Source organism: Prenolepis imparis, unplaced genomic scaffold (assembly GCF_030444845.1).
Source record: "Prenolepis imparis isolate NDT839.2.m4 unplaced genomic scaffold, iyPreImpa1.0 SCAF_11, whole genome shotgun sequence".
Lineage (NCBI taxonomy): Eukaryota > Metazoa > Arthropoda > Insecta > Hymenoptera > Formicidae > Prenolepis > Prenolepis imparis.
This window is the reverse complement of record NW_028141169.1, coordinates 7,393,018-7,407,475: the sequence shown is the minus strand read 5'-3', so window position 1 is coordinate 7,407,475 and position 14,458 is coordinate 7,393,018. Positions and strand designations below refer to the sequence as shown.

At 40.0% G+C, this 14,458-nt stretch overlaps 1 protein-coding gene across 1 annotated transcript in view; it reads left to right on the top strand.

Moving 5' to 3' along the window:
* LOC145942585 (uncharacterized) overlaps positions 1–14,458 on the top strand; it is a 62,182-nt gene that overhangs the window by 46,886 nt on the left and 838 nt on the right. Inside the window, exons 4-10 of the mRNA XM_083049451.1 lie at positions 5,179–5,398; positions 10,030–10,113; positions 11,161–11,294; positions 11,611–11,747; positions 12,196–12,350; positions 13,431–13,672; positions 14,126–14,315. Coding sequence (XP_082905577.1) covers positions 5,179–5,398; positions 10,030–10,113; positions 11,161–11,294; positions 11,611–11,747; positions 12,196–12,350; positions 13,431–13,672; positions 14,126–14,315 — 1,162 coding nt within the window. The remainder of the gene's footprint in view (positions 1–5,178; positions 5,399–10,029; positions 10,114–11,160; positions 11,295–11,610; positions 11,748–12,195; positions 12,351–13,430; positions 13,673–14,125; positions 14,316–14,458) is intronic.

Genomic DNA, 14,458 nt, shown 5'->3' with positions numbered 1-14,458 from the left:
TATTTATATTGCAAAATTTAAAATTACGTCAAGACAAAAATATATATTACAACATCACACTTTTACTTAGCACAGGTTATTAAGTTACTGAAAGCGAAAGCTAGTAAAAGTTGTGAGGGATCCTTTGCAGACCCAACAGATTTCTGACTTCCAATAAATATCGTAATTGCGAAAACAAATAGGAAAGTGAGAGAAGAGTTCTTACTCTTCCTCTTGGAAAGGACGTACGCGCACCTGCCGTAGGTACGATCTGTCCAGTTATAGTTAATTGGCGAACGGTTTCCTCGAGAAAGAAGATTTAAAAAAAATCAAAGAGCGAACGAGGGGAGTGGGAAAAAAAACGTGCAATGTGGAATGATACTCGCACATCTGTTTAGTTTCGCGTGATTCCTCGTTAGCGAATGCTCGCGCGCAAGGCCGTACGGCCGAGAAAGAACCTGCAGGTGTTCTGCATCCGCTATGATATTCAAGAGGATAAAAAAAATAAAATTCAAAGAGAGAAAGAGAGAGAGAACGCCGACAGTTAACCGCAGTAAAGACGACGCCTCGAGATCGTCGGTGCGTCCTCGATCGACCAGAAAAATCCTACCCGGGCATGATCAGGCTTGCTTTCTTCGCGCTTGTCTTCGTATATATCAGCTAAGTGAAAGATTCGTTTGCAACGAAAATCAATTATTAGGCGCGCTCGTAATCTTGCTTCGTGGCAAAATAGCCCTTTCTAAACGAAGGGCGGAAGGTTGTATCGGTACGAGGGGTGAGAGAGAGGAGGGAAGGGTGGCGGAGAATATAAAGGCCATTCCTCCTTGATTAATCGCCGTTTATCGATGATCTCCGGATTGCCTTTAAACTAGTTTCGCGAGAGGAATCGATTCCGATCGCGAAAAAATGTGAACCAGTTTCCGATAGAATAGAGAGAAAGGGTATCGCGGCCACGTCCGTGCGCGACCTTCGTTATATCGCAAATTGCGAGCGGATGGATCGCTTCTTGCGCCGCGTGATTCTCTCCGCGGGGGGAAAGGCCCCATTAACCGGCGCGAGAACTCCAGAAGCGGTTTACTCGGCTTACGAGCGTTCCGCTATGAAACCGGAGACAAGATCAGTTTCATCTGTGCTGCCGTTTCCGTTCATTCCGAGTGAGAAAGCATAGATCGATCGGGAAATGCACGCTGTAGGGCGCAAAATTCTAAATCGCCCCGTCGAGAGGCAAAGAGACAAGTTTCGCTACTTCTGCGAAAATCATTAGCCGATGCTCAAGTAATAATTTTAGGCGAGTGTAACGGATATTAATCGTCTCGAAATTTTTTTTACTTTATATTTGATCAAGTAAAAATAACAAAAATTAAATATAAAAAAATATCTGAATTTATATATTTATATAATATCTCGCCGACACTGTAAAATTAATATTAATATTAATGTCTGTTTAACATATTAATTGTATGTAATCTTTTCTTCCACTTCTCATCTCTCTCTTTCGTACAAAATTCGATCCACGTTCACAGAAGATTTTTTAGCAATCTCGCACAATCACAATCTCGTATTCTAGAAATGAGATAAGCCGTCCGAGTTATCTAAGTCATTCTCGAGCGATCTTACTTTGACTAATGACTTTCGACACTGTAACCGCGCAACCGTTAATCATAACGTGAATGTGCATATCTCGGTGTGACTTGATCAAACGAAGTCCTTGGAAGAAATGAACATTCACTCTAAAAGAAACCTCGTCTGTCGGCATCATCTTCCAGGGCGTAAGAAAACGTGAAAGCCTAAACGGTTACTTAGTATGTATTTCTTCCACGAAGAAACGAGCTAATATCGCGGATGTTGACGATTATTAAAGGAATTGTTCTTATTACGCGACGTATAAAACGCATAGGATCTTATTGCATTTGCATCGCCGGATGCCAATGCTTACTAATATTTCCTTGAATCGCTTCTTTAGCAATTGGATTCTGATAATTTTCGACAAATTGATCGGAAATAGATTTATTGAAATGAAACCGATAGGTTCTTGGAAGAGGAAGACGTTGTCGTGCGAAGAAAGCTCCGATGAGAACGATTCGACTGCGCACTCATCGTAGTAAAGGAACATTTCGCGTTTATTGCATTTCCTACCGTCTAGTACAGTTAAGTATCGAATGGTTAAGCATAGCGAGAGTCGAAGGTAATCAGTACTTATCGTTCGCATTAGGTAATCTCCTCCGTAATGCATTCCAATGAGATTGACTACGGAAGATGCAAAGACCGCCGGTTATTTCTCGCGAAATGTACAATAGCGGAGACACCGGGAGTTTCTCGTTAAAAGAACAACCCCCTCTTTGCAAAGCAATTACGAAGCAATTTTCTCAAATTCTTTATTAATCAATAAAGGTCAATGCGCATGATTGCATCGGAATTCATCCCGGGAAACGTCGACTTTGAAAAATTTCACGAAAAAGTGGAATAATAGAAGGGGAATAATTTCCCTGCCGCGGCAATCTATCGCATCAAATGTCAAGTTCACGCGCGGAAAGAGAAAAGATAGAACAGGAAGAGGAGAGGAAAGAAAAAAATATGGAAGAGGGAAACGAGGAGGCGGCCGAAACGAAACGGAGGTTTTTCTTCGTCACGGCATATGGAGGCTGTGTTGGCGACTTTTTATACGCATTTCGCGCGTTTTCTATCACTAACCACGTGCTCGTCCGCGTCTTCCCTTCACGGCCAATTCGTTCGAGTAAGGTGCCTGGCCGCCAGGCCAGACTCGCGTCGTCCTCGCTGACAAGCGGCTCGAAGCGTAATCCTCCCTTTATTTCTTTCTTCCCCCTTCGCCCCCTCGGCCCTCCCGTTCTCGACGCTCTTCTTGCTCCTCTTCTTGCACGCGGCACCCGTATGCGAATGAACGACCTCGAGGTACCCACGCTTGCCGAGGAACGAGCTCGTAAAGCGTTAGTCACGCGTTACTCGTGCCGTCCGTTCTTCGGACTTGCTCGTCCATCGGCTTCTTCGCGCGCGTACCTTTCCGCCTCTTCGGATTCTCCACCGCCGATCGCCTCCCTCTTCCGCGTATTTTCTCCTCTTCGTCGCGGCCTCGACCCCCGATGCTGCTTCTCGCCCTTTCTCACCGCTCGAGCGGTAGCGGATCCGCACGGGTTGGGGGTTAAACCGGATCGTTAACGTAGGAGAGGTCAGGACTCCCGCTCGACGGGATGATTTTGCATAGCGGGCATGTACGCGAGAATATTTTCCGGCAATCCGCAATGTGCGGACTAACGGCTTTGAACCAGCAAATCACTACCTGCGACTCGTTAGCGGATTCCTCGTGTTCATTTTTCGAACTCCCGTATGAATATCGTTAGTATAGCGGCAATTTAGCGCGGGTGGCCGATTATTAGCGTGAAAATTACGATCAAATCTCATCTGATTATATGCAAGCCCGTCAAACTGTTTTCTCTCTTTTTTATAGTAATGATCATACTCGAAATTCAATGCAAATTATCAATCGGATTTTAATTCTCTCTTCGCTTAGTTCCTTTTAAGTATTCTGTATCTTACATAAATATTTTATATATATGTTTAACCTAATTTTGTTTATCCTCTCTCTTTCTCTCTTCTCTCAACATTATGTCGAGATTAATTAAAAATAATTTACGACTCACCGATACGATGCGCAGTGGCAGAGTTGTAGTATATACGCAGCACTGCTCTGTAAAAAAAAATTACATTAAATATAAAATAAAGCGTCTAAATAAATTAATATTTAAAACAATAATTATTACGCGCTATTAAATTTTGATTCGTCTTTTAAAGAAAAATATTCAATTAAAGAATTATTGCAAAGATAGTTTATTATAAAAATTATTATTGCGAACAATTAAATTTTTATTGATCTCTTGAAGAAAAATATTCGATTAAAGAATTATTGCAAAGATAGTTTGTTATAAAAATGTTTTAAGAATTTCAAAATACAATTTCTAGAAGACTTTGTAATAAGTATTCATTATATCACGGAATAATGTAAAGCGAATCACGCGAAGATAAACGAGTGATTAATTTTATGAGTAATAAATTAAGTAGGTTATAATTTTCTCACCTCACGGTTGCTCTGCCATTACCCGAAGCCTTCTCTCCTCTCTTGGTCGTCTCTTTTGCGGCTTCTTCACACGACACTCGCGTATACATATATTCACTCGCGAAAACGATTAACTATCACGCGCGTATTAATTAGCAAAATATGAGGATCGCGCGACACTTTGTACGGCACTCCCGATGTTAATCGCGCATTTTATTATTTTACGATGGAAAAACGACACGAAGTTATGACCGGCTCGGTACTTCGAAAATTACGCGGATAATTTCGCGCCATTGGTCGTGACCTGCAATAAATATAAGAGTTAAATATTAGAGATAAAATTATTATTATATTTAAAATAAAATATATTTACACATATATTATCAGAAAATATCGTATTACATGTAATTATATACTTATTATTATTAAACGATTAATATATTACGCCTTTCGTTATTCGATTTAATGTTTCTTATATTAATCTGTGCTTTCAATAGCGAAAATGATAGTCAAAAATATAGTATACTTAAAAAAAAAAATACAAAATAAAATATATTTTCTTACTATAATGATATTTATAAGTATAATTATTGATATACAATTATCACAATTTCTCTAGTTCCCATCCTCATTTCGATTTTTATTCCAAATGAAAATATAACATGAAATATATATTTCGATATAAACGTTATTGCAATATTCTTACATCTCATTTATCATGGAAATTCATTAATTAAGAATGAGTTGATAATCGATAACTATAAACGATTATGTCTAATTATCCTATGTAGCGGTCTCCCGGTACTTTCGTATAAAATTTACTTTTATTTTGATCACTTGTATCATTTGACGAATAGTACGTGTAACGTCAGTATATGCATAGCTATTTTTTGTGTAACTGCTTAGCATCAGCAAATTTTAACGAAGTCATTTAATATGAATATATCAATGAGAGTTCGCTGATATTAATTCTGGAATTATTCTGAAGATTAATTCACACAATTATTATGAAACCAATATTATATTTACATGACACATAATTATGACACATAAATATCAACCGTCTAATATGCATTTGTGATATTAATGTTATTTAATTATTAAAGTTATTGCTTTTATTTTTCCGAAAGGTCGTGTATGTTGGTGATGGCAGCGCTTATGTGCCAATTCCATCGTTAAAGACTCGACCCGTGAATCCGAATCTCCAAGCCCTTCAAACTCTTCAAGGTCTGCAAGGGCTTTCTACAGGAGGAGGTACAGGCGTAGTCGATGATGATGATTGGAGGAGACAGCCAGAGACCTGGGATCGCGAACACCGAAGATACAGACCTAATACGACGCGAGTGCAACGTAAGTATATAAAAACATCTTCCTCATTTTCTCGTTGAATTATTCGAATATTTTCATAGGCGGACTCGATGTGATAATATTAAGATAAACGATCTTCGATAAACGCCGCAGGCGTAATTAATATACTCTCAACTGTCTGTTTGCACGCTTTTTCAGTAAAGTAAACTAAATATGAAATTAGGGGTGGAGAGATACTAAGGAAATTACTCTTCAACCTGTACAATCTTCCGAGCTAATAGAAATTTCCTACTTTGTAAGTATAGATTTAATGGCAGCTTGCATTAGACCGCTAATTCAGCGGAAATATGATATGAACGGGTATTGATTACGTCAATCTAGAATCAATAACAGAAATCTCTATCTCTGTCCGATAGTGGATTGTCGATTCAATTTCATTCGTGATTACATTATTACCTTCTCGCGCATCAAAGTAGAACGAATTTTCTTGGGAAACGTATTTAGAGCAATAGAATAGAATGTTCAAACGAATGGACCGGCACCGCTTCATCCGGAAGGGAGGAGAGAAGGGAAGGGTCCGCTATATTTCTCGTCCGAATGCAAAAGCGTCGACAAAACATATCCGGTCCGGTGGGTCAGTGTGCCTCTCGGATGAGAAAGGCCGACCGGTGTGGTCGTCGCTTTAGCATGTCGATCCGTTATTTTTCCGCCCGCTGCCCGGCAAGAAGGCCGAAACTCGACAGACAAGGCGATGCAAGGCAAAATAAGCGGCTTCTCTCCGGCACGGTGTCTCGGTCGATCGACTTGGAAGAATCGCGGCTCGCGAACGTGTTCCACGATAGAGAGTATATGTCCCATCCTCCTACTAGGTCCCAGCCAGCCAGCGCGCCCGAGAATTCAGAGTGCGAGGGCTACCGTTAGAGAGGAGGCAATTAAAACGGTGTCGGAAAGTCGTACGACGCTCCTGACATCGAGAGTATACACCACCTTCCTATGTAAGGTAGACCTCCGATGCCCATCTCCGATCATCTCATCGTCCCGCCGCGGTTGGGCCCGTGCAACGTCATCATCATCCCGCGCGATCATCATTATCCGCATCTTGGGATCGCGATTGCCTCGTGGAAACTCGAGCAGATACGAGAACGCGTACGTTATAGCGCCGGTACCTAATCGACGACAGCTCGTTTCTGGCATCGCTTTTTCTGCCAGAAGATTGCGACGCGTCGCGATGAAAATGATGTTTATGAGCGGCCGTTACGCGACTTTTTTCCCTGCCCGATCACGATGACGTGAAGTTATGTCGTCGAGAGAGTCTGCGAGAAAAATCTGTGAATGATTTCAACGTCATCTCGAATACGTCTAAGATCTTCTCTACTACTTATAATTAGCTTGCGATTTTCTTCATAAGGGACGATGTGTGTCTAATTTTATTGGGTTAAAAAACGCTATTAAATCGCGTTTGTGAAGAAATAAATTTACAAGATTACGACTTTCGCTGTACGGAGTTTCCTTTCGTGACTTTGCGATGAAAATTCTATCTAATCGATTAGCTCGGACGGAAGCGACCTTACGATAACGAAGGCATAATCAATGATGTCTCGTTAAGGTTCTAATCGGTTGATGCTTCGGTCTTAATCTCATATAGCGTGCGCGTACAGCGTAATTAATGCCAGTGGAACAAGACGTTAATCGCCGACGCGGTGTTCCGTTATGAAAGAATAGACAATGTCCTGTGAAATAAAATTAATTTTCATTACGCTCATCCGCGCCGCGATGCGATATTTTTTTCAGAATTTTAAAAAGTTTATTGCAAATGAATCTGAATACTTATATTATAGTCTTCACGCATATCGGCGAGTAATCAAGCAGGTCTCATTATCTGATATTTCCCAGAGAAAATTATAGCGTCTCTTCCGTAATAATGCAAATAAATAATATTTACTAGATAGAGAATGGTATCGCTATCAAGCCTCCCTCTTTGCGGATCTCTTTTAATTGCGTTTTGCGGAAAATTATACGATCATATTGGAAATCGCAATGTGAGAAAAATACCTTAACGACGCATCATTTCCCCCCACGCTTATTCAACCAGAACGAAGCATCCACTCATTACATTTTTGCCGTCGACAATTAATCGTTTCGTGTTTCTTAACTGAATCATTATACGCCAATTTGCTTCACCGATACGTATTATCCACGGGATGAAGATACGATCATCTATTATATTGAACTCGATGTATATAATTAAAATCAGCGCCGTAAAGTTATGATTCCAAAATTCTATTACATAAACCTTATTATATAAACTTATATAAGAGATATTGCAGATTCACGCTTTTTTCTTTCATTGCAAGACAGTTGTATCTATCCTTTCATAAAGTTTAGGCAGCGAGAAAGGATTGAGTTATAAGTGTTCGACATAAATCTACCTCGCTCCACTTCACCCTGATAAATCATTCGACGGGCATGTTTCATATAAGAAAAATCGACCGTACAATCATCCGAGTGCTATTTTCGAAAAAGATCGATGGAGCCGGGCCCTTCGAGACGACGGGACGATCGACGATCGCGTTGCTACGGCAAATTTCCTAAAACATTTAGACGAGCTTGCCATTGGCAATGATGAATGTTACGCCCCGGCATATAAATCTCGCTGGTTCAATGAAGTCGTAAAGTCGAGCCGCTTGCTCGCTGCGGGAACTTGAGGCCACCCGCGGTATCGTCAATTACGCGAAAGAGGGCTCATTAGGTTTAATGTATCCTCCTCGGTAACGCTCGATTCTCGTACGTCCTCGAGGTCCATTTTGCTATTCCTTTTTCTTTTGCTTCCTCTTACACGATTCGCTTTTTCCACTTGCGCGTCCGAAATTGCGACTTGCGATCAGTTTGAATTTGATTGACGAGTACAAATTTTTGAAGATGAGAAATGCAATTTAAGATTTACTGGTTGAAAGATTGAGAACGTCAAAAATTAAAAATCTCGTAGTCGAGTCCGAGGGAATACACTGAATGCTGAAGAGTAAAACACATTGTTTTGACAATTTGAAAAGATTTCTCGATTTTTACGGTGTAAACGTAGCATGGGGTACCTTAAAAGGAACCCGACAATATCCTCCGCGTCTCTCCGTGACCGCTCTCGGCACGTTCGAGCAAATATCGGCGTTGCTCAACTCTTCCCATTGTCTGCCCACTGACGTTTTGCCGGACGATGAACACAAAGCACGTATCCGCAATTCTAATAAGCGTGCGTATACGTACGTGCGCCGCTCGAAAATGCACTCGCACACGTATACGCGAAGCGTAGGAAGAAGGTGAAACGGAACGGTTGTATCATCGGCATGTGCCTCCGGTGTAACTATCTCTCGAGAATCTCTATCTCCGTTTTATTATTTTTTCTTTTTTTTTATTTCGATCCATCGCGCGCGCCCTTGCACTGATCTCCGAATTTTTTATTTATCTAATCGAATCAAGACTAACTCACTATTTTTAAATAAATTTTTAGCAATATCCGGATATCCTTAAACACTATAATAATTTTACTGTCATTTTTATCATTCGATTTTAAGAAAGATACGAAAGATTTATAATCTGATTCATTAATTTTTATGATCTTATCTCGATGAACGCGTTTCGGACACCTAACCATTCGATATATTTATAATTAATATCGAATATACCTAATCAAATGTGTCATGCAAGGATGTGCGTGGGACGAGCGTGGGTCGCGGAATGAAAAGGTTGTATCATCGGTAGACACCTCGACTGTAACTATCTCCATCCTCCATCAATCTCCATTCCGCTTTGCAGCCGTGGCAGCGGGTTACGTTGTTACAGTGGAAACGGCTTCTTACACGAAGAGCGCCTATACCAACTTACTTTCACTCGTCATCGACGACCGGTTTTCCACTCGTTCCTCTATCCGCGAATCTATGATTTTCCGCGCCCGGTTTCGACACGCGAGTGACGACAGGATCTTCCGGCCGCGACTGCACTCCCACACACGACGATCAATCGAGGTGTTTCGCCGATATTTGCTCGCCTCATCCGACTCGTCTCCAAGTGGCAATAACCGGACTCGATTGGATACGATAACGCTATTACATTCTCCTGAAAACTCTTCTCGTTCGAGAGAGCTGTTTTTACAACTTAAAGAGGATTGCCACTTGTGTTTCTTTAAATAGAATCAATTCCCTATTACAAAATCGACGATGATCATAAATTAATAAATTTTTAATCATGCAATTTGCATAAGATTATATAGTCTATCATATTCCTTTTTTAAGGTAATTGTTACTATTTGTGAAATATTCTTAATGAATGTAAATTCAACGGTAGGTGAAGCGTAAATTTTTTCCGCTAGTTCGTATAATATAATCGGATACGCAGTTTTCCCCATTCGTCTTTCGACATTCAGAGATTCCACCTAGACCTTCTCTGTTTCGTAAATACAAGAAGATGTAGACAGAGAGTTCATCGCGCTGATAGATCAACAATGTACTTGATATAAGTCTTCTTTTCTGAGAGTTTGTCGAAATACGTATACAAACAGAATACCGCATTGAGATATATTGTATACTAGCAGTCATAGTAAAACTTTCAGATTTAAAAAATCAGCATTACGTGTACATACATAACAAATTTAAATAAACATCACAATTATATTATATTTACAGATATCGAGGCGGAATGTCAAGACGACTACATGAAAATCAGGATTGGATTCAACGGATCTTTCGCCGGCCTCTTATATTCAGCAGGTAAAATTAATCGCACAATAGTTTATTTTGATTAATAACAATAATTTATATTTGTAATTCCATGTGTGTATTACGTTTTTTTTTCTAATATAAATGCACAGTTATATTCTCACGATGATCATACACATACGCGTATTAGTAAATTAATGATATAATTAATTAAAAGTTAAATATTAATTATACCTGCCGCGATAATGTAAATACTGCAAGGTAAATTAAGCGTAAGTAGCGTAGCGTCAAAAAAAGTGGCGATTCTGAGTATTTCGCACCGGATTCTCCATCATTCGATATAATACTGCTCCTAAAATATATAGCTGCATAACTGACTGCATCGCTGGCATCCGCAATTATCTCGGCAGACATTGAGACGAGTATATGTCTGCGCTAACGAGATAATGGTGGAAATTATCGTAAAGCGATCGACTGCGCTAGAATTTTTTCGTCACTGTCGTAAGTCCATCTGTCCGTTCCAGTGAGATACTTCCGTTATTTTGAAAGAAGCGCGTACCGCGTAATATGTCGAAAAGAAAAAGTGATCTCTTTCCACGAATCATGAAGAAGAAAGCCCGCTCGAAATCTCGAATTTTTCCTAGTCTAATATTGATTCTGTTGTCTTGCAATTTTCTTAACGATCAATAACGAGTTACTAATCGATATTCTTTCTCGACGTGTAACGAGCAAAGCATTTTTATGCGATCTTAAGACACCGAATCGGATTGAATCTAGCAAGATGACTGAAATGCCAGATTACTCTAATCTCCGACTTCCTATCACAGGCGCTAACGACTATACTTCATATTTCCTCGCTTACGCTATCTCTCTTTCTCCCTTTCTATCTTTCCTCGTCGTCCATTTGTTCACAAAAGAAAAATGCATCAACATCCGCCTATCTTTGCGCGCGACGAGATTCGCACAGTCACGCTCTGCGTTGTTGCAGAGAAGCACCAGGTTGATATAAGGGACACATCCGAGATGCCGGTGTGCGCCCGTCGTATATCGTAGGTAGCCGCATTCCGGATGATCGGGAACAATCGCTTTTAATTGCAGGCTACTCGTACGATCCCGATTGCATGTACGTTAACGGGACGGGTCGCGACTACTACGAGTTCTACATTCAGCTGAATCGATGCGGCACCCTCGGCGAGAACACTCATCATCAGGACAGCAGGAAGAATCCGACGGTATGTAAAACAAACGAGCGCGAGTAAGCATCTTGCGCGGGATGACGGATCGTTATTTTAACGCGCATCTCACGTCGGCACCGGCCGACAAGGAATAATAATGATTAACAACTCGGGGAAAAATAATCCGGTCTTTGGTAGCACACACGAGACGGCGAGTTCATTTTTAATCTCGATAATCAGAGAAAATTAGATGTCGCGTACGTGCAATGGGGAACGGGAACGCGGCTATTACACAGCGGCGGATTTACGTGAGAAATAAGACTCGCGTATACGTTGTTCGCGACGTGCATGCTTACAATCTTACTTTTTGCAGAAAAATCTCATGTGGAACACGGTCACGGTGCAGTACAATCCATTGATAGAGGAGGAATTCGACGAGCATTTTAAGGTGACTTGCGAGTACGGTTACGACTTTTGGAAGACGGTGACATTTCCCTTTCTTGATGTCGAGTAAGTGTCGATTTTTATTCAATTTATTTTCTCATAAAATTATTTTCTATAAAAATTATTTATATCGCAAAATATTTGACAAATTAATTTTTCGACATAATAAGACTAATGAAAATAAATCAATTATCGATTAATAATGATGGTTGTACAAAAATGTTCGTAAAATGGACTTCAAATATACCGCGGAAATATATATATACGAAAGATCGAAAGATCGATGCATCGATTAAAGATACGGATCATTTCCATAATGCGCGCACGGAGAGATTGACATGATACCGTCTAAACTGACCGATTACGTGAGATCGACGGAAGGTTTCGCGCCAGCGCAGAACATTTATGTAATATCTACGATAATGTCTAACATCTGTGCTATCCGATGGTGCGAAGTAGGCCGTACTGTTCACGAGATAACGGATATGCATTCTATGCACCCACCTTGTTCCAGGGTCGCCACGGGAAATCCCGTAGTCTTCACCCTGCAGCCTCCGGAGTGCTACATGGAAATCAGATACGGTTACGGGACCACTGGAACTAGAGTGGCTGGACCAGTTCGCGTCGGCGATCCCCTGACTCTCATTATCTACATGCGCAGTAAATACGGTAAGCTTCTACGCACCTAACTGCTGTGTAAATCGCTAAAGCTGAAGCACCTATTAGACTCGATAGGTGCGATCCATTTGCAAGCCATCCAGGATGCTTCGTAAGCAACAACCAAAAGAGAACGTAGGTTTGAGAAATGTGAAAAAAATTGATAGACCAAGTCAACTGATTAATTAAAGTCCCATCGTATACGAATTTTTTTAATCACATGTTTTATACTTGTGTGATCTCATAAATAAATTTACTATCTTGTGAGATTGTTTCAAAAAATTAGCCAATGTAATTTTAATCGTAAACATAATTTACGATCGCTGAAAATATGAGAAAGTGCTAATATCATAGTTTAAGATTCGGGGGAGAGAGTTTCCGAGAAAAATAATTTATATTATTGAGACACACGAGGCATTCTCTCTCTTGCAAATCACTCGCAGCACTACTACGTATTTTCGCGTATCTTTTCTTCTTCTCGCCTCCATCTATTCTCTACCTATTGCCCGGCCTAATCATACGACGCCCGATTCCGCCTAGGTATCATTCGATAACGGTATAAGATGAGGCAGGAGACTTTATCAGTCGCGGCTGCAGTCCGAGCTTAGTAATTTGCGAAAGATGCGGAAACGCATGTAGAGAGGAGGATGAAAATGTGCGCGCTTTGACGTAACGACAGATGTCCGTGCTTAACGTAACGAGTCAGTCTTCTGTATTTACGTCTACATCACTTATGTCACGCGAATCTATGTCAGAAGGTAAACGTCACGTCGTCGTATCCTCTTCCTCCGCCTTTGACAAATTGGTTTCATTATTAACGACAAATTTTATACAAGCTAATCCTTCACACATACACGCATAGAGCTTCTTGCCTAATTATAATAAATCTCCAAGAACGGTTCTCTCAGGACAAATTACACTCATCGCGTTCTTTCAAAGATAACATAATCTCTTTTCAAATCGGCACTGACTTCAATTTATGTGAATAGCTAAATTTCCTATCACAATTTACGATTTTATTGTTTTTTATAGACAAACCTTATTCAATAGCTATACAAATGAAAATAATTATTGACATTAATTTTTTTACAGACGGTTTTGATATCGTCGTGAACGATTGCTACGCGCATAATGGTGGGAACAAAAAAATTCAATTGATCGATCAATACGGATGTCCGGTCGATGACAAACTGATCAGCCGGTTTCGAGGTTCCTGGTCAGAGAGTGGCTTATTCGAGACGCAAGTCTTCGCTTACATGAAGACTTTCAGGTTCACAGGATCGCCGGCCCTGTATATCGAATGCGATGTTCGCATGTGCCACGGAAGATGTCCGGTAATTAGATACTATAGAATAGAACGTAATCGATTTTAATCCACTTATCCACTTTAATCTTACTTTTTACTTAAGCACGATGATTGAAGCTTTTTATTTAAGCACGATGATATCTGATTAACCGCAACAGAATTATTTACTCCCAAAGTATTTTGAGTATTATATTTATCTTAATATTGTACATCACGCATATATAAAAATATTATTTAATTATTTTCTCGGTATAAAACATTCAATTTTCTACGAGCTTGTTAATTTTTCCAATAAAACCAATAAAAAAAAAATTTCCGATAAATTAAACTTTTAAAAAACAATATTGAAAGGATCATGGATAATCTAATTTTTAAAGAGATATTTTTATTTGTACTATTTAGAACGTATTTATTTTCTATGTATTAAAGTAAGACGCGTTCCAGTTTCATGTTCTTAACTTGAACACTTCTTATATTTCAGAGTCAACCTTGTCACTGGAGAAACGCGAAGAACGTAGTAAAACGATCAATATCGGAAATGATCGGTGAACCATCGACACCGGCAACCAGTTTGTCAGAGAACGTGAATCTTTTCCAATCTCTTCGCGTCCTGCAGGAAGGCGAAGCGGACACGGAACTGTTCCAGAATTCTACGAACGCCTTTCGCAGTGGTAAAGCGAATATTTATGTCAAAGATGACTTTACTGTTATAACAATTATGCCAAATCATGTGCATTTATCATAATTTTATTCGGTAAAAAATATTTCATTCATCTGTCATATATAATGATAGAAGCTGATTTTATGATTGTTA